The sequence below is a fragment of the Heterodontus francisci genome, chromosome 23 (genome assembly GCF_036365525.1).
Source record: "Heterodontus francisci isolate sHetFra1 chromosome 23, sHetFra1.hap1, whole genome shotgun sequence".
Lineage (NCBI taxonomy): Eukaryota > Metazoa > Chordata > Chondrichthyes > Heterodontiformes > Heterodontidae > Heterodontus > Heterodontus francisci.
Genome location: NC_090393.1, coordinates 50841823 through 50862590, shown reverse-complemented (window position 1 = coordinate 50862590; position 20768 = coordinate 50841823). Strand labels below are relative to the sequence as shown.

Genomic DNA, 20768 nt, shown 5'->3' with positions numbered 1-20768 from the left:
CTGCTGCACCATTTGCGGTGCAAATGTTGCTTGCCTCTCATCAGCTGAAGCCTGAATGTTGTCCAGCAGCATGTGGGCACAGACTGCTTGTTTGGCTGTGGAATTAGAAATGAAATACCAGTAGCAGCAGGCAGAAGCTTTTAATTGGACACTTAAGGGTCTCAATTGGCCTCTGGACAGGAAGTCTACGCTCAACCTTCCCCGCTTCTGTCAGAATTCAATAACATCAGGAAGGCGACAAGCACTCTAACGCCTACCTTCCTTCGCTATTTTATGGGCCACCCCCACCTCTCTGCCTAGCCCTAGAAGGCTGATAAAATTCAGCCCTATATGTTGGAATGGCCATGGTGAACTTTATTGCCAGGGCTCAACAACGGAAGGGTGGGAAAAGGGAGAGGGCCCATCTTTCAAAAGCATTCAGTTCTACTGAAATTTAACATGTATTTTAGAATGGATGTATCTTAGTTACTGTCATGAAGACCCCACCTGCCAAGAATGAGGCCTATTAATTTCATCATATGAAACATTAATTTTAAACTGTTGCTGGACTGAAGAGATGAATTGTTGAAAGAGATCAACAGTGGCTGGAAAAATTTGCATACTAAGAGACAGTTGCCTGGAGAGACAACAGAACAGCTCCCTGATCCAGTTCGCTCCAATGGATTCTGATCACCAGACATTGAATGTGGTATAAGCCAGCATTCCATTTCCCCCTGCACCTCTGCCCCCCACCCCCCCCCCACCCTACACCCACCCCCATCAACTGCAGGTGTCTAGTAAAATGAAAGGAGGAGTTTGTTTTAAAAAAACAACTAACCTGCTGGCCCAGGTTTGTTTTTGAACTGCTCACAGAAAAGTTTGGGTCAGACTGAAACTGAACTTGAAGAGTCTCTCTCCCACCTGGCTCTCTCTCTCTCTCTCTCTCTCTCTCATATGAATTTCCAGATCCACTGAAGCCACTTAAACCTCAAGAGAGAAGACTCCTACATCGAAACAAGTTTGAAAGCGTGCATTAGGCCCCAACGAAACAGCAGGAGTTAACTGCAATCAAAGACTCTACATCGAACTCAAAGGACAGTAAATAAACCCCAGCTATTGCTTCAAACTTTTCCCCTTTATTCTTTCTACTTTTCTGTCTCTATCTGCATGTGTGTTTATTGCAGACGCATGCTAACGTGGTCGCATCGCGTATTCGTAGTAGTTTTAACCGAATTCGAGTTTTAAGGTTAATAAACTTACACCTTTCTTGTTTAAATCTAAGAAAACCTGTCAGGTTGATTTCTTTGCCTTACAATTGGAGAGCAGTGAACAAGGATTCACTGAGACGGAACTAAAACACGGTGGTTTTAAAAATTAAACACTGTCACGGTTAGACCGGGCAAAGACAGAGAGGGAACCCCTAGACCCCTATCTCAACTGGTCGTAACAGATGCCTTTACTGCAAATATACCTATCAATAAATGTTAGTTTGTAACTGGGAAATGTTTGTTCCATATATAGTTACATATTTATATATATTCTACATCATTATAATTTTTAACTTAATTCTTTGGGATGTGAGCATCACCGGCCGGAACAGTATTTCAATATTGTCCCACCACAGATCTTTGCTCACTGCTGATCCTTTGTCCCTATTGTGATTATGTTGGTTGGCCGTGCTGCTAACGCAAGTGTATCCATAAGGAAATGAAACCATTTTATAATACTAATTGCAGGGAGATTTTGGGCAGTGAAGAATTGTGGCCTCTACTGTTGGCGTCCTGTGCAGTGCCAGCTCTGATCCAGCTCATCACCCTGCCATGGTGCCCGGAGAGTCCCAGGTACCTGTTGATTGACAGGGAGAACACGAACTTGTGCATGAAGGGTAAGTGGTGGAGACAGGAGAGAATAATTATTGCCCATTGGCTCAGGGACCTTGGACAAAGCTGGAATAGAAGTGACGCCAAGCTGCTCTTTTCCTCTATAAGCAAACCTTTCCTCATCTTAGTTGCAGAGTTTTATTTATTTTTATAACTATAGTTTGTGAAGGGAACAAATTTATTTCTTTGATTATCTACCTGTAATGGATAAGGAAGATGCTATTTGTTTTCCAGCAATCAAGCAAAATAAATCATTGACTTCATTGTCTCTGAATGCATCTGTCGTAGGCTTCTTTCCAAATTCCTTCATTGGAAATGTGCTCTCCTCTTCCATCCCTCTTGCCACAGTATAACCTCCAAATCTTTGTGATCAACACCATAGGATATTTGCTAATGCAGATAAAACAATGGGGAAAATCAGTTGATGGGGACTGTGAGAAAACTGAGGTGTTTTTATCCAAGATTTAACTTGATATTGGCTTTTATCATTCTATGAAGAAGTTAAAAACACAGTTCGACTCACAGAAATCATAACCCAGTTTCATCCAACACAATGTTGCAACAATAGTTTAGTTGCTTTCCGGGTGGTTTGCTTGAGGGAAACGCCAAGTCACTCAATTCAAATGCAAGTATGCTGCATCATTGTTTAGGTGTGCCTCTGGCTGGCAGCTTTCTGAGTTAAACATACAGTCTTCCCTCTACAGCTTCCAACCTCATAGTCCCGCAACCCCGGACAGCCCGCTTCTATCTCCTTCCCAAAATCCACAAACGGGACTGTCCCGGCAGACCCATTGTGTCAGCCTGCTCCGGCCCAACTGAACTTATTTCTTCCTATCTAGACTCTATCTTTTCTCCGCTGGTCCAGTCTCTTCCCACCTACATCCGTGACTCTTCTGACGCCCTACGTCATTTTGACAATTTCCAGTTTCCTGGTCCCAACCGCCTCCTCTTCACTATGGACGTCCAATCGCTCTACACCTCCATCCCCCACCAGGATGGTTTGAGGGCTCTCCGCTTCTTCCTGGAACAGAGGCCCAACCAGTCCCCATCCACCACCACCCTCCTCCGCCTGGCTGAACTTGTTCTCACATTGAACAACTTCTCCTTCAACTCCACGCACTTCCTTCAAGTAAAAGGTGTCGCTATGGGTACCCGCATGGGTCCTAGTTATGCCTGTCTTTTTGTGGGATATGTCGAGCATTCTTTGTTCCAGTCCTACTCAGGCCCCCTCCCCCAACTCTTTTTCCGGTACATTGATGACTGTATCGGTGCCGTTTCCTGCTCCCGCCCCGAACTCGAAAACTTTATCAACTTTGCTTCCAATTTCCACCCTTCTCTCACCTTTACATGGTCCATCTCTGACACTTCCCTTCCCTTCCTCGACTTCTCTGTCTCCATCTCTGGGGATAGGTTGTCTACCAATATCCATTATAAGCCCACCGACTCCCACAGCTACCTCGACTACACTTCTTCACACCCTACCTCCTGTAAGGACTCCATTCCATTCTCCCAGTTTCTCCGTCTCCGACGCATCTGCTCTGATGATGCTACCTTCCATGACGGTGCTTCTGATATGACCTCCTTTTTCCTCAACCGAGGATTTCCCCCCACTGTGGTTGACAGGGCCCTCAACCGTGTCCGACCCATTCCCCGCACCTCTACCCTCACCCCTTCCCCTCCCTCCCAGAACCGTGACAGGGTTCCCCTTGTCCTCACTTTTCATCCCACCAGCCTCCATATCCAAAGGATCATCCTCCGCCATTTTCGCCACCTCCAGCGTGATGCCACTACCAGTCGCATCTTCCCCTCCCTTCCCCTGTCAGCATTCCGAAGGGATCGTTCCCTCCGCGACACCCTGGTCCACTCCTCCATTACCCCCACCACCTCGTCCCCGTCCCAGGGCACCTTCCCTTGCAATCGCAGGAGGTGTAACACCTGCCCATTTACCTCCTCTCTCCTCACTATCCCAGGCCCCAAACACTCCTTTCAGGTGAAGCAGCGATTTACTTGTACTTCTTTCAATGTAGTATACTGTATTCGCTGCTCACAGTGTGGTCTCCTCTACATTGGGGAGACCAAGCGCAGACTGGGTGACCGCTTTGCGGAACATCTCCGCTCAGTCCGCAAGCAGGACCCTGAGCTTCCGGTTGCTTGCCATTTCAACACTCCCCCCTGCTCTCATGCTCACATCTCTGTCCTGGGATTGCTGCAGTGTTCCAGTGAACATCAACGCAAGCTCGAGGAACAGCATCTCATCTACCGATTAGGCACACTACAGCCTGCCGGACTGAACATTGAGTTCAATAATTTCAGAGCATGACAGCCCCCCACTTTACTTTCATTTTTAGTCATTTTTAGTTAATTTTTCTTCCTTTTTTTTGCATTCCTTTTTACATTTTTTGCATTTATTTCATTTCATCTTAGTTTGTTCAGTTTGCTTACCCACTGTTTTTTTCAGGTTGTTTTTCTTCAGGTTTGCACTTGCTGATGTTCTATATTCAGTATATTCACACCTAATCTGTACTAATGCTTTGTCTTTCAACACACCATTAACATATTGTTTGCCTTTGCTCCGTGACCTTTTGGTCAGCTATGTGGCCTGGTCCAATCTGCACCTTCTCCTTTGTTATCTCTTGCCCAACCCCCACCTCACTTGTTTATAATCTGTGACTTTTCTAATATTTGTCAGTTCCGAAGAAGGGTCACTGACCCGAAACGTTAACTCTGCTTCTCTTTCCACAGATGCTGCCAGACCTGCTGAGTGAATCCAGCATTTCTTGTTTTTGTTTCAGTTATGTAAATCCTGGCAGGCTCCAGTTACTGTCTCAACAACCAAATTCTTTTGAGACAGACCTGGAGCCTTCAAAGAAATGTTATCTAAATGGAACTTAACTGAAGAGAATAGAATAAGAAAGACAACTTCCATAGTTGGTAGGGAAAGGATTAATAAGGTCTGATTGCCCCTCTGGTCACCAAAATATCACTCTTTCCATTTCTGTAGCATTGAGGAAATTACGTGGCGAGGGTGATCTCACCGCCGAAATTGATGAAATGCTGGAGGAGCAAACTGCGCTTGAAGGTCAAAGGGCAAAGAAACTATGGGATCTGTTCCGAGACCGCTCTGTCCGAAGGCAGTTGATCATCACTTTTGTGCTGGGTAGTGCCATTCAGTTGTGTGGGAACGATGCCGTAAGTAAGACTGAGGTCCACTGGTAGCCTAGCTCCTAATAATGGAAAATAAATCCACTGGGGCCAGTGTAAACCTGCAGCAGAGTAGGCGGTGACTCGGTTCTCAGTTTGGTAATCTTGAGCTGGTTGCCAAAACGTGGCGTTGTTCTTGTAGCCTTGTATCTGCATTCCATCATCAGCCACAAAGCCACCATTATGCCAGGCTAGCAGTGTACTGAGGGTAACAGCCAGGTGCTGCTCATGAGGTAGTAGGAAATACTAGATCCCCGTACCTATTTTATAATGCACTTCAAGCCACAAGATGGCAGACTTTGTCTGTATCGAATCTTTCTATAGATGTTCTCCTTGTTTCAAATGTCCATCTTTAACCCCCTTCCCCATCCCACCCCCACCGCTCCTTGGTAGTTCCTGCCATATCTTGCTGCTCTCACCCCCAGCATTTTCCCCATTGCCAAGCCCCCATTCACAAATAAAAACACTACTTCTGTGTACTTGAGAGTGGCCAAGAGAGTGTGGGAAAATGGCGCACTGACACGGAACACAAAAGTCCGAGTGTATCAGGCCTGTGTCCTCAGTACCTTGCTCTACGGCAGCGAGGCCTGGACAACGTATGCCAGCCAAGAGCGACGTCTCAATTCATTCCATCTTCGCTGCCTTCGGAGAATACTTGGCATCAGGTGGCAGGACTATATCTCCAACACAGAAGTCCTTGAAGCGGCCAACATCCCCAGCTTATACACACTACTGAGTCAGCGGCGCTTGAGATGGCTTGGCCATGTGAGCCGCATGGAAGATGGCAGGATCCCCAAAGACACATTGTACAGCGAGCTCGCCACTGGTATCAGACCCACCGGCCGTCCATGTCTCCGTTATAAAGACGTCTGCAAACGCGACATGAAATCGTGTGACATTGATCACAAGTCGTGGGAGTCAGTTGCCAGCATTCGCCAGAGCTGGCGGGCAGCCATAAAGACAGGGCTAAATTGTGGCGAGTCGAAGAGACTTAGTAGTTGGCAGGAAAAAAGACAGAGGCGCAAGGGGAGAGCCAACTGTGCAACAGCCCCAACAAACAAATTTCTCTGCAGCACCTGTGGAAGAGCCTGTCACTCCAGAATTGGCCTTTATAGCCACTCCAGGCGCTGCTTCACAAACCACTGACCACCTCCAGGCGCGTATCCATTGTCTCTCGAGATAAGGAGGCCCAAAAGAAGAAAGAAAGACTTCTGTGTACTTGAGCAGTACCTGTGAAATGGCTTTACGTTCTTTAAGTCTTGCTGTGAGCAATGCCATGGGGTATCCACTAATTTAATATGTACAAACAGCCACCACATAGCAGGAAATAACAGACCTTGTATATTGTTTTAGGATAAGATAATGGAATAGCAGACACTTGTGTATATTATAGTTAGATTCCGAATTGTATATATATTTTATCTACTCTCTGCACATCCTCTGTATTAACAGAGCCATTGTGTACTTCGTTGGACTCAGTTTAATGCCTTTTTCCCCACCAGACATATGCATATTCTGTGTATGTATTTCGTGCAGCTGGAATTCCCATTGAAAATATTCAGTATGTCACTGTTGGAACTGGGTGCTGTGAGTTCACTACTTCACTAACAAGTGTACGTATTGTTTTAATTCTGCTTTGTTTCACGGTGAATTAATGTTTGCTTTGATTTATTTGTTATGTTTAATTGATATTTTATTATTTTGAACTCATAAACTCCCTTCTTTTCCCACACGAATCACAGGTGAGCAGGACTGCACCAGTGTTGACTGTCTCACCATCTTTAATTTTGGCTCATGATCAGTCGGTGAACGTAATAACTTCAAGTTACTCAGTCGCCCTCACCTTCTCAGGGTCAAAAGGATAATGCACAAAATGCACCATGTTATCTAAAAGATAATGCACAGGCTAAAACAGTGGTTCTCATAGTAGGGTCCACCAACTTCTGGGGGGTCCATACAGAATTTCCAGGAGGCCCACGAAATAATGTGAACTGTGAGCTGAGATGCAGGAGCGGAATGCGGCCGCCATACGAACAGCACAGACTAAGGCTGGGATTTCACCAGGAGGTGGTGGCATGGCCCACTGGCTGTTAAGTCAGGGGGTGAGCCCGCCTCTGCTGGCCCTGGAAGCTGCAACTGTACTTAACGATCCTCAGGCAATTAACTGCCTGCAGTCATGGATTCTGCCCTCTGGGGCAGGATGTTGATGGCCATTACTGGGACTGCAGCAGTTCCCAAACCCAGCTGGCGATGGAAGCCGGAGAATAAGGTAAGTGGGGTCAGGCTCTGGAGCTAATCAGTCAGGCCCTAGCGATTGGGAGGGGGGAGGGGGGGGGGGGTGGTGTCGATCGCAAGGGCGGGGTGTGTTCCACCAGGGGCAGCCCGTGCTGCTCAGGGGGGGGGGACCCTTTTGTGGGGCCCAATCATGAGGGACCCCCACCCCAGCCTGCAAGGAGGCTGCCAAGTTTATCTGGGCGGCCTCCTCAGTTGGCGAAGTGCCCATCCGCCGCAGGTAAAATACCAGCAGCAGCAGGAAGAGGCTGTGGCCATTAATTGGCTACTTAAGGGCCTTAATGGGTCTAAGGGTGGGTGGGCTGTCTGCCACCTCCCCCGCTGCTGTTAAAGTACCAGCGGAGGAGGGTAATTGACGGGTATGGCAAACACCCCCCACCACCTCAGCTTTCCCATCTGATTTTATGGCCTCAAGTGTGGGTGGTGGGGGCGGGGGGTCAAATCCCAACCTGAATAATTCCTTCATCATCCTTTTCATAGATTCTAAAAGCTACAAAAAGTACTATCTCTGAAAATTAACTTAATTTATCATTGTTTCAAAACATTAATTTTAAAACTCCATACAGAGCATTACACATTAGCTTTATGCCAAAAACTTGCATGCAGAGAACTTTGCAGCAATTATGTGCATGGCTTACCCAAGCCTGTTCATGTTATTTTGCTTTGAAGACAGTCAAAAATTCCTACTGAGTGAAACATTGGGCTGGATTTTATTTGCGGTGGCGCGCTTTCAACTTGGCGGTCTTCCAACATGGAAGGGCCACCGCACAGCCCCTGCGATATTAAGCAAGATGCCTGATTTAAATAGAGGGGCGGCTGCCATGGCCCCGGCAACACCATCCGCCCCGCCACTGCACAGGCGCTGGTGCCATTTTTAAAAGGCTTCAAGCCCTTAGCAAAAATTACAATTCTTAAAGGTGTATCAGTATTCATTTTTATTAAATAAAAACTTATGTGATGAAGGCCCTTCCCCAACTCCCCCCAATGGTCATTTCATTGCTCTCGATAACCAAAACATGCCTTTTTCCCTACCTGAACTTTAACCCCCCCCCAACCTTCAAACTTTTGCCCTTCAACCCCTTCCCACCATCCCCACATCCAATCAAAATTGTTTTCCCCTCCATTCCCCCACCCCTCCCGCCCTGAAAATTGTATTCCTCCTCCCTTCCCACCAGGTTCCCGCCTCAGAACTCTATATGGAGTTCCAAAGGAGCGCGAAGGACGAATGGCGGCTGTAAAATTGGCGTGGGATGGCCGCCGCCAGCAGGTATGTCAATCTGCATCTAATTTAGTATAATTTGAATATGTATATGAAGGCCCGCTGCTTAGCAGCAGGGGGGCTGCAGCGAGGTCCCCCTGCATCCGCTAATATGCAGCAGACCCTTCTCAACATCACGGGTCAAGGCGGCCTCTCCCTGCTGAATTTTACAGGCCTCCCCCCCCCACCCCCCGCTGTGACCCACAACGTCGAGGGGCTCATAAAATTCAGCCCATTTTATCGCTATTCATATCATTTTCTTTCACTGTCTCAACCTCACTGGGTGTTTTATGACCCTAGGATCTTTGAACAAATTACTGGACAACTCTGGGGTGGCTTTATGTCCACTTATATTGTACTTTACTTCATATCTTTGCTCTTCCTGAATTATAGCCTTTGTTGTATGAGATCTTGATGTCTTAGCTCTTGTGATCTCTATAGTAAAAGGAATCTATTCCCTTACTTAGCTTGCAATAATTCCTTCTTTTACACTCCCTCTCCTGTGATCAAAATCCTGTTTTTTTTTAAGTCTCTATGTGTTTAAGCCGAAACACACTTTTAGTTCCATATTATATCATTAATGCGAACTGGCTTATTATTGAATATTCTATGTGCGCCTATCCTTGCGGTACAAATTCTTTGGCCCTGAAATTTATCCTTATCCAATGTTAACGGTGACATCAGTGTAAAAAATACAATTTGCAAGCACACAGTTTAAATGATTTCTGTCTTCAGTAGCTGTTCTCTATTATTTTGTATTGGAGTAATGTAAAAATATATCTTGTGTTTTACCCCTCGGTATATGCAGGATAACACACAATCTGCAGACACCACTGTCAGCCAGGGAGTTGGAGGCAGGGCAGGACTTACAGCAGGATGCACAACAATGTACTTTACAGCAAACCAAGTCTATTTATTCAGAAAACAGCAAAACCTCAAAACTTAAACCATGCAAAACAACAAAAAAATCTACAGATTCTAGTTAAGAAAAATCTCTACAAACTATAGGAAATGGAATTCATGACCGAAACAGCAACTTCTCCTGATTAAAAGTAGGGTGGTTTCCCCAGCAAATTGCAGTGAGTGGAGGATAGTTACATAATGCCAATTATGTGCGTAACATCAATCCCAGTCAGTTACAGCAGTGCAGTGTGATTGATGGGTCAACAATATAGGGAGGAGAAGGCACGAGATTCTTTTTGGAGAGGACCAGGAACTAGGAGAGAAATTAAAGAACAGGACCTCAAGGGTTATAATCTCTGGATTATTAGTCAAACCATCTGTGAAAATTGGTGTAGGGATAAACAGATTAGGGAGGTGAACATGTGCTGAAGGTGTGGGAAAGAGGTGTTCCATTTCATGGGACACTGGCACCAGTATTGGGAGATAAAGGAACTGTACCATTGAGATGGGCACCACTTGAACCGGGCTGGAACAGGACGGTCACAAGGACTTTAAACTAGTAAACTAGGGGCGATGGAGGGCTCATGTGGAAAAGGTAGTCTAAATATTTGTTCAAAAACAAACAAAAGGGAAGAGATCAGCGTAACAGTCAGAAATTGTGCTTTAGGTAATTTAGGCAAAGGGAAAATTAAAAGATATTAAGTGATTAAACCAGGAGGGAGAAATAAGAAATGTGTGAGTAAATCATTAGAACTGAAGGACAGGTTAGGGTGTGTGGCCCAAGTAGATGTTCTTTATACAAATGTACAGACTATAAGGAACAAATTGAATGAATTGCAGGTGCAAATTCAACTTAGAGGGTATGGCATGGTGGCTATTCCTGAAACATAGCTGCAAGATGGTCAGGACTGGGAACTAAATATACCAGGTTATAAGGTCTATAGGAAAGATAGGGAAAATGGCAGAGGAGGAGGAGTAGCCTTCGTGATTAAGGATGAAATCACTTAGATGGTAAGAGGATATAGCTTCCAACAGAGGTAAACAGGTAGTGGAGATTTTATGGGTAGAATTAAGAAATAGAAAAGGATTTAAGACTGGAGTGGGAGTTGTGTATGGCCCCCTGGTGGCAGTGGTGAAGTGGTAGATTGCATAAATACAGAGATTAAACAAGTATGTAGTAAAGGCAGAGTGGTTTTAATGGGGGATTTTAACTTTCATATAGAATGGGACAAGCAGACTAGCACATGTTAGAAAGGTAGTGAAATTCACGGGATATTTTGCAAGGGATATCAAAATCACCACAAAATATTTTTCCCATTACATTAGGAAAAAGGGGGTGGTCAGGAGCACTGTGGACCTCTTGACAACTGATAACGATGATATTATCAATGTAAATAAGGAAATGGTGGGCATCTTGAATAATTACTTAGCGTCAGTATTTATGGTAGAGGAAGAGGTCAGCATGCTGGAAATCCCAAGGAAACTAATATTGAATTCGGGACAGGGGCTCACTGAAATTAGCATAAGGGAAATAACAGTAATGAAGAAAATAATGGTACCTAAGTGTGACAAATCCCTAGGAGTGTTTTGAAGGAAGTAAGCGAGAACATTGCAGATGCCCTAATTATAATCTTCCAAAGTTTTCTTGATTCCGGAACCATTCCTTTAGATTGGAAGATTATGCATGTTACTCTGCTATTTAAGGAAGGTGAGAGAGGAAAACCAGGGAATTATAGATCAGTTAGCCTAACACCTGCCGTTGAGAAACTATTAGGTTCTATAATTAAGGATACAGTGACTGAACACCTTGAAAATTTTCAACAGATCGGAGAGAACCAGGATGGACTTGTAAAGGGTTGGTCATGCCTGATGAACCTGATTCAGTGTTTTAAGAGGTGAATAAAGTAGTGGACAGGGGAACGTCTACAGATATTATTTATTTGGGCTTCCAGAAGGCATTGAAAAAAATACCTCAGTAGAGTGTTAGCTAAAGTTGAAGTTCATGGTTAGGAAATTGACTCAATGGAAGGAGACAGTGAATAGGGATAATGGGCAGGTACTCTAATTGGCAGAGTCATGCATAGAAAGAACCATGATGAAATAAACAATGAAATGGAAGAATTATTAAATAAAAAAGTCAACTGTCAAACAAAACCACAAGAACATGGACACTTGTACCACAGTCAAAATGGAGTGATGGTCACTTGACCCCTCCTGTACTGTAAGTCAATAGCCTGTTGCAAAGATGACACTTGTTAACCTTGTCTGAAATAGCTCTGGGGAGAACCCCTTTAAAATCGAAAGGAGCACTATTGCATATTGATGACTCCTATCAACATGAATTAACCTACAAAGGGCTCTCGAGACAGACTGACTCACAATGCAAACCAAAATGAATAGTTGTTAAGTAGCACCGTGTTAACAAATTGGTCCCAATTCAGACATCAATCGATAGCCACGGTCATACCAGGGAAGAGGGCCATGTGTCTCCTAACAGAAACTCTAATGTGATGGATTTTTACCTTAAAAAGGTAGACCACTGGAGAGAGAGGGAGATCAAGCCCAAATCTCAGAAAGCCAGTTCAGCCAGAGACTGTGCAAGAGATCCAGCCAAGCATGAAGAACCCTGCTGAACAACTGAACAGCCACTATAGCAGAGACATCACAATATGACTTTGAGACTCTCCATCTGTGAAGTTAACAAAATCCACACCACTAGCTTTGTGCTAAGTTGTAACCAATAGAACTCTACAACACCTCCAAACATTCAGGCCTGCACCTTAAAAAAGACTGTCATCCGGAGAAGATTCAACAGGTTTGCTGTTAACTACAAACACTTACCTCGCCTTGGACTTTAAACTACATCCTACCCTTTTCTCTTTATCTATCTGTTCTTGTGAATGTGTGTATGGGTGAATGTGTGTGTGGGCGAGGTTGCAATCATTTTGGGAATTGTGTAAATTTATCTTTTGTTTAACCTACGAGAAAACCTGTCATTTGTCTGTTTATTTGACGCAAAATTCACTCTGGGGCTAATGCTTCATTTCTAACAAAACACGATTGCAGTCAGTTGAGAGGTGAACAGTGGGAACCACTCACACCCCTTTCCATCTGTCCATAACAGCAGTATGTGATGACAGGTGACTTGCAGAGATCTGTGTTGGGGCCTCAACTAGTCATCATATTTATTAACAACTTGAATGATTAGATAGAAAGCCTCATATCCAAATTTGCTGATGACACAAAGAGAGACGGCATTGTAAGTAGTGTAGATGGAAGCGTAAAATGACAAGATATTGATAGATTAAGTGGAGGGGCAAAATTGTGGCAAATGGGTTTCAATGTCGGAAAATGTGAGGTCATCCACCTTGAACCTAAAAGGGATAGAACAGGGCTCTTCCTAAATGTGGAAAAGCTAGAAACAGTGGAGGTCCAAAGAGACCTGGGGGTCCAGGTACACAGATCATTAAAAAGGAACAGGTACAGAAAATATTCAAAAAGGTATTAGAATGCTAGCCTTTATACATAGAGACCTAGAATATTTGGGAGTAGAAGTTATGTTTCAGCAATACAAAGCCCTGGTTAAACCACACCTGGAGAACTGTGGCCAGTTCTGGGTACCACACCTTTGGAAGGATATATTGACCTAGGAGGGAGTGCAGCATTGATTTACAGAATGATACCTGAACTCCAAGAATTTCATAAGAACCTAAGAAATAGGAGCAGGAGTAGGCCACAGGAGCCCTCAAACCTGCTACTCCGTTCAGTAAGATCATGGCTGATCTGATTTTGGCTTCAGCTCCACTTTCTTGCCTGTTGCCCATAACCCTTGACTCCCCAGTTGGGGACAGTAGCAGCTTGGATACAAAGTCGGTTGAGTGACAGGAAACAGAGAGTAGTGGTGAATGGTTGTTTTTCAGACTGGAGGAAGGTATACAGTGGGGTTCCCCAGGGGCCGGTGATAGGACCACTACTTTTCTTGATATATATTAATGACCTAGACTTGGGTATACAGGGAACAATTTCAAAATTTGTGGATGATGCAAAACTTGGAAGTACTGTGAACTTTGAGGAGGATAGCAATACATTTCAAGAGGTGGAATGGGCAGACAAGTGACAGATAAAATTTAATGCAGAAAAATGTGAAGTGATTCATTTTGGTAGGAAGAATGAGGAACTTAAAGCATACAATCCTAAAGTGGGTGCAGGAGCAGAGGGACCTGGGAGTATATGTTCACAAATCATTGAAGGTTGCAGGGCAGGTTGAGAAAGCAGTTAATAAAACATACAGGATCCTGGGATTTATAAATAGGGGCATAGAGTACAAAAGCAAGGAAATTATAATAAACCTGCATAAAACATTGGTTTGGGCTCAAATGGATCATTGTGTCCAGTTCTGGGCACCACACTTTGGGAAAGACCTTAAGCCATTAGAGAAAATGCAGAAAAGATTTGTGAGAATAGTTCCAGGGATGAGGAACATCAGTTATGTAGATAGGTTGGAGAAGCTGGGCCTGTTCCTCTTGGAGAAGAGAAGATTAAGAGGAGGTTTGATAGAAGTGTTCAAAAGCATGAGCAGTCTGGACAGATTAGATAAGGAGAAATTTTTACCATTGGCAAAGGATCCAGAACCAGAGGACACAGACAGGTTTAAGGTGATTGGCAAAAGAACCAGAGGTGACATGAAGAAAAACTTTTTTACACAGGGAGTGGTTAGCATCTGGAATGCTGTGCCTGGAAGTGTGGTGGCGGCAGATTCAATCGAGGCCTTCAAAAGAGATAGTGATCTGAAGAGAAATAATTTGTAGGGCTATGGGGAAAAGGCTAGGAAGGGGGATGAGATGAGTGACTGTTGCAGAGAGCCAGCACTGACACAATGTGCCAAATGGCCTCCTTCTGTTCTGTAGGCATTCTTTGATTCTAGGAACAGATATTTAATTGGAGGCGTGCAGGGGTGCCATTCCCACCCTCCCGTTCTCCCATTAAAAATGACGCTCTGTCCAGGAGGTGCCGGGACCCAGTGCCAACTTCCAAGAACACAATCTTCAAATCGCGCTCGCACCTGCCCTCGCACCCGACGTGCTTTAAACATATAGCCCCATATCCTTTAAAACCATTGTCTAGCACACAGGAGAACATAGAAAAATTTTACATACAGGATAATACAGTGTTAAACTTGCTACTCAGATAATATCAGGGCAGCACGGTGGCACAGTGGTTAGCAGGGTGGTGCAGTGGTTAGCACCACAGCCTCACAGCTCCAGCGACCCGGGTTCGATTCTGGGTAATGCCTGTGCTGAGTTTGCAAGTTCTCCCTGTGACCGTGTGGGTTTCCGCTGGGTGCTCTGGTTTCCTCCCACAGCCAAAGACTTACAGGTTGATAGGTAAATTGGCCATTATAAATTGCCCCTAGTGTAGGTAGGTGGTAGGGGAATTGAGGGGATGTGGTGGGAATGTAGGATTAGTATAAATGGGTGGTTGATGGTTGGCACAGACTCAGTGGGCCGAAGGGCCTGTTTCAGTGTTGTATCTCTAAATAAATACCTGAAATCCCCTCTAAAATATTACATAATTAGACAATAAACCAGTCATTATTAAAAACTCTGTTATCACAGATAGCTTATTATGTAGGAATGACACATCCCAAGTGAAAGCTTTCACACTTCAGTGCAATGCATTCTTCATAATGCTTGGCCAGTCTACATCAGGCTGCAATATTATGCTTAATATTGTGATTGGATTACTATGCTATTTGGGCCAGGCTGTGATTAGATTACTGTACTGGTTTTGGCCAAATCATGATTGAATTACTGTACTGTACTGGGCCAAATAGTTAATGGATTACTGGACTATACAGGGTTAAACTGTGATTGGAGTACCATATTGTTCTGGGTTAGACAGTAATTAGATTACTGAGCTAGGGTAGCCTGGGATTACTTGCAACCATGCAATGACATCATGGCTGATCTGCAACCTAACTCCATATACCCGCTTTAGCCCCATATCCATGGATCTCAAAAATCTATCAACTCAAATTTAAAATTAATAATTGATCTAACATTAGTTGCCATTCGCGGAAGAGAGCTCCAAACCTTCTACCACACTTTTTTGTGTAGAATCGTTTCCTAATTTCACTCCTGAAAGGCCTAACTCTAATTTTTGGACTGCGCCCCCAGTCTCACACTCCCAAAATAGTTTTTCTGTAGTTACCCTATCTGTTCCCTTTAATATCTTGCAAACTTTGATTAAATCACTCCTTAACCTTCTAAATTCCAAGGAATACAACCCCAGTTTGTACAATCACTCCTTGTAACTTAACCCTTGGAGTTCAGGTATTATTCTGATAAATTTTTGCGGCACTCCCTCCAAGGTCAATGTATCCTTCCTAGGGTGGGCTGCCCAGAACTGCTCACAGTTCTCCAGGTGTGGTCAGGCCAGGACTTTGTGTAGCTGAAGGATGACTTCTACCCCCTTTATTCTAGTCCTCTAGATATAAACACCAGCATCCCATTAGCCTTTTTGGTTATTTTCTATATGCATTCATCACATTTTAATGATCTATGCACCTGGACGCTCAAGTCACTTTGGACTTCCACTGTTTCTAGCTTTGCACGAATAAGTAAGTACCCTGTTCTATCCATTTTAGGTCAATCGTTGATGACCTCACATTTGTCTATACTGAAATCTATTTGCCACAGTTTTGCTCATTCACTTAATCTATCAATATCTGTTTATTTATTAACATTATGTAATGCTTCCATCCACACTGCTTACAATGCCACCTATCTTTGTGTCATCAGCAAATTTGCATCCGTGGCTTTCTATTCCATCATCTAAGTCGTTAATAAATATACAAATAGTTGAAGCCACAACAAAGATCCTTGCAGGATACCACTGGTCATATCCTGCCAATTAGAGAATGTGTCCATTATCCATACTCCCTGTCTTCTACCACTCAACCAACTTCCTAATCTGGTCAATAATTTGCAATCAATTCCCCGAATGCCAACTTTAGCTAAGTCTCTAAAGCAGGGTTGTCCAATCTTTTTGGGCAGAGGGCCGCATGGCAATTTTTGCTCGACCTGGGGGGCAGGTGAGCAAATTTCAAAAGATAAAGGCATTAAAGATTTATCTTACTAATAAAAACAACAACAAATGTGCATTTTTATGAAGAAGCTTTAAATGAGAAGACTAATCTATTGACTGACTTTCTCATCACTATATTGAAAACTGATTTAGTGACATTCCTGGCATTGCTTTTGCTTGCATAAGTAGTCAGTCTCTGCCTGCACACTTGATGTAGCAATGCAGAGTATTCTGGATAGATATCCATCTGTCAGGAGTGATCTTGACCTCTCTCTCTCTGTCTCTGTCTCTCCCTGTGTTCCCCCCTCTCTGTGTTCCTCCCCCCTCTCTGTGTCGTCCTCGCTCTCTGTGTTTTCCCCCCCATCCCCCCTCTCTCTATCCCCCTCTCTCTATCCCCCTCTCTCTACCCACCTCTCTCTACCCTCTCTCTGTTCCTCTGTCTCTGTTCCTCCTCTCACTCTCTGTTTCCCCTCTCTCTCTCTGTTTCCTCGCTCTCTGTTTTCCCTTCTCTCTCTGTTTCCCCCTCTCTCTGTCCCTCCTCTCTCTTTGTTCCCCCCACCCGTTCCCCTCTCTCTGTTTGTTCCTCTCTCTCTCCTTGTTTCCCCTCTCTCCCTGTGTTTCTCCCCCCTCTCTCTATTCACCCCCCCCCCCCCCACCCCGACAGTTGCACTGAGCGGGAGTGCTCAGCACACCAGCTTTTGCTTTGTCAGTTTGTATAAAAACATCATGTTGAGTTTCACAGCTGATAGCTGCTGAAGCAGAAACGCACTTCCCAAAATTGGACTGATTCAGGGTTTTCCAGCAGGCTTTTAAAAAAAAGTCGAAATCTGCAAGAAGAAGATAATGGGAAATTTCCCATCTCCAGTCACGGAACTCTGCGAGGATGAGGATCAGCCCTGGGTACAGTTTACACCCATGGGCCGGATGGAAACCTTTGGCAGGCCGGATTCTGGCCTGTGGGCCGTATGTTGGACAACACTGCTCTGACGAGAAACTTTTATCAAATGCCTTCTGGAAGTCCATTCCCCTGGGCACTATTTTAAGTCAACTCTTCAAAAAATTCAGTCAGGTTCATCAGGCATGGCCTACCTTTACAAATCCATGCTGGTTGTCTCTGATCAATAAATCATATGAATGGGCCAGACTGTAACTTAATATTGAGAAGATGGCCCAGACCGGATAGGCTGAAGATCAAATAACATTATAGATCACACAAAACTTCAGAATCAGGGCTCAGCTGCATCATGAGATTGCATTTATGCTGAGTTCTGTCCTCTGCTATTGTCTGAACAGCGTAGGAGTTTCCAACAGATTTGGATTGTACTGTACCAGACCTGGGAATGTTTATTACTTTCACTGGGATAGGATGTTGAAGGAGCAGTGATTAATTAACCTGTTCTAACAGCTATTTCCATCCATTAGAACCTGTTTATTGACCGTATTGGGCGCAGAGTGCTGCTTATGGGAGGTTATAGTTTGATGGTTGGTTGTGGAATATTATTCACCATCTCATTGACTCTCCAGGTAAGTTACAACCTCTTTCTCACAATTAAACCGAAGGAGTTAGGTTGGAATGAGTGCACTTTCAGGATAATATTCCAAATTCCAGGAACATGCATGTCTGGTGCAGTTGTGTAGGATGGGAAATTGTAAACTTCATAAGATTTTGGAAGTAATATTCGTATTGGGACTTTAAATAGAGGAGAGTGATATTTTTGAGAGTATGGGGTAGCAGATAGTTACTCTAATTCCCTGCTGTATTTGTACGAGCAGATATTCCACAGTCCACAATACACTGAGACTGAACCTGCTGGTGTCCTCCAGATTATGTGGGTGATGTGAAGGGCACCAAAAAGCATGGGATTGGTCGGCCCTTGTGTCACTACAGCTGCATGTCAGACATTCCTACCTTGGGCAGCCACAAAATGGAGCATTACTTGCTGCGCCAGGATCTTGTTGGGAGTGGGGTGGGGGAATGGAAACTTGGCACTGTTTACTCGTCAACCCTCTTGCAAAAATGACCCCTTTACTGGGGGCCCAGGGCACATCCAATCCCAAACTCCCAATGTGAACCCCACTTCCCCAATTCATGATGCCAGAATATCTCTTCCTTCTGGATGTCCCATGAAGGCATACCTCAGAATCAGGCTTTGTGAACTCCGAGCCATAGGAATGCCCCAGTCCTGGTACTTCCTAAACCCTATTCATAAGGAGTAGGCTGAGGTCTTGCTGAAGTACCCCCTGCAAGGCTGGGTCGCAGTATATCCAGGTCCTGGCAGCTTGCATTTTGGTGGACTCCTGCCAGACTTATATATCGGGTGTCCAACAAAATAGCCGAGGAATTTCAGGCCCATCATTTTCTATTTTTAAAAAGGTCGGTGAAAGTTAAGTTATCAAGGTAAGTTATAAACAAGTTATAAATGTGTTTGTGGAACGATTTGCTAGTGCTATTGAGGAGGGTTTAAACCATGGTTGTCCAACAACAACAGAGAGGTAGGGGGAGAGAGAGAGAGACAGAGAGCCTGTGGGCCAGAGTCCAGCCCTCCAAAGGTTTCCAGCTGGCCCATGGGTGTAAACTGCCAGAATGTCATGCACCTCAGTGGGCAGCTATAAGTTTGTTAGAACCCTGCTCCCACATAACATGGCTGCGCCCAGCGAAGAGGCCGTGTTAACAGCCTGCCTTTATTATCCACATTTATGGTGAGTGCGCAGACGGAAAGTGGGGAGCCGGCAGGGGCAGCGGAGAGCGGGGAGTGGGGATTGGGCAGTGGAGAGCGGGGAAATGAGAGTGGGGAGCGGGCAGTGGCGAGCAGAGAGTGGGCAGTGGAGAGTGGAGTGTGTGGAGCAGAGAGCAGGGAGGGGGAAACGGGGAGTGGGATGCGAGCAGTGGAGAGCAGGGAGTGGGGAGTGAGAGACACTCACAGAAAGAGAGCAGGGAGAGAGAGTCAGAGAAGGTGAGGAGACAGCAATGAGAGAGAGAGAGGGGAGAGAAAGACAAAGAGAGGGGGAGAGAAACAAAGAAAGGGAGGGGAAGGGAGAGAGACAGAGAGGTAGGGGGAGCGAGAGAGAGACAGAGAGAGGGAGGGGGGAGAGAGACAGAGAGAAGGAGGGGGAGAGGGAGGGAGGGAGAGAAAGTTGGAGGGGATAGAATGGAAGAGAGCGAGTTGGAGGGAATAGATAGGGGGGAGAGAGAGACGCAGAGAGGGGAGAGAGAGAGAGCGGGGAAAGAAAGAGATCAAGATTACTCCTGACAGATGGACATTTATCTGGAATCCATATCGCTACATCATGCCAGATATGTCACTAGATCAGTGTTCAACATAGTGACAAGTAAGTTAAGTTAATAAATTAGTTTTCATATTTAAAGCTTCTTCACAAAAATGCATGTTTCTGGTTGTTTTGACAGTAAGATAAATTTTTAATGACTTTATCTTGCTGAAATTTTCTCATCAGTTCCCTATGTAGGACAAAAATTGTAATGTGGTCCCCCCATGCGAAAAGGTTGGACATGCCTGGTTTAAACTAACTTAGCAGGAGGATGGGAACCAGGATGTAACATTGAAAGGAAAAACAAGGTGTACAAAGGACTAGGAGAGATAAATAGCACTAGATTAAGAAATAGTAAGGCATTAAGTAGGGTCAGAGTAAGAGGGAATACAAAAAGGTCTAAATTAGCTTTAAAAATGTTTTTATTCATTCATGGATGTGGGCATCGCTGGCTAGGCCAGCATTTATTGCCCATCCCTAATTGACCTTGAGATGGTGGTGGTGAGCTGCCTTCTTGAACCGCTGCAGTCCATGAGTGGTAGGTATACCCACAGTGCTATTAGGAAGGGAGTTCCAGAATTTTGGCCCAGCGACAGTGAAGGAATGGAGATATAGTTCCAAGTCAGGATGGTGTGTGTTACTTGGAGGGGACCTTGCAATGTGGTGGTGTTCCCATGCATTTGCTGCCTTAGTCCTTCTAGTTGGTAGAAGTCACGGGTTTGGAAGGTGCTGTTTATGGAGCCATAGTGCATTCCTGCAGTGCATCTTATAGATGGTACACACTATTGCCTGTGTGCGTCGGTGGTGGAGGGAGTGACTGTTTGCGGATGGGGTGCCAATCAAGTGGGCTGCTTTGTCCTGGATGGTGTTGAGCTTCTTGAGTGTTGTTGGAGCTGCACCCA

The 20768-nt window shown here is 44.8% G+C and overlaps 1 protein-coding gene across 1 annotated transcript in view; it reads left to right on the top strand.

The window, feature by feature from the left end:
• LOC137383007 (solute carrier family 2, facilitated glucose transporter member 11-like) overlaps positions 1-20768 on the top strand; it is an 83253-nt gene that overhangs the window by 31655 nt on the left and 30830 nt on the right. Inside the window, exons 6-9 of the mRNA XM_068055595.1 lie at positions 1716-1864; positions 4861-5048; positions 6563-6673; positions 18022-18123. Coding sequence (XP_067911696.1) covers positions 1716-1864; positions 4861-5048; positions 6563-6673; positions 18022-18123 — 550 coding nt within the window. The remainder of the gene's footprint in view (positions 1-1715; positions 1865-4860; positions 5049-6562; positions 6674-18021; positions 18124-20768) is intronic.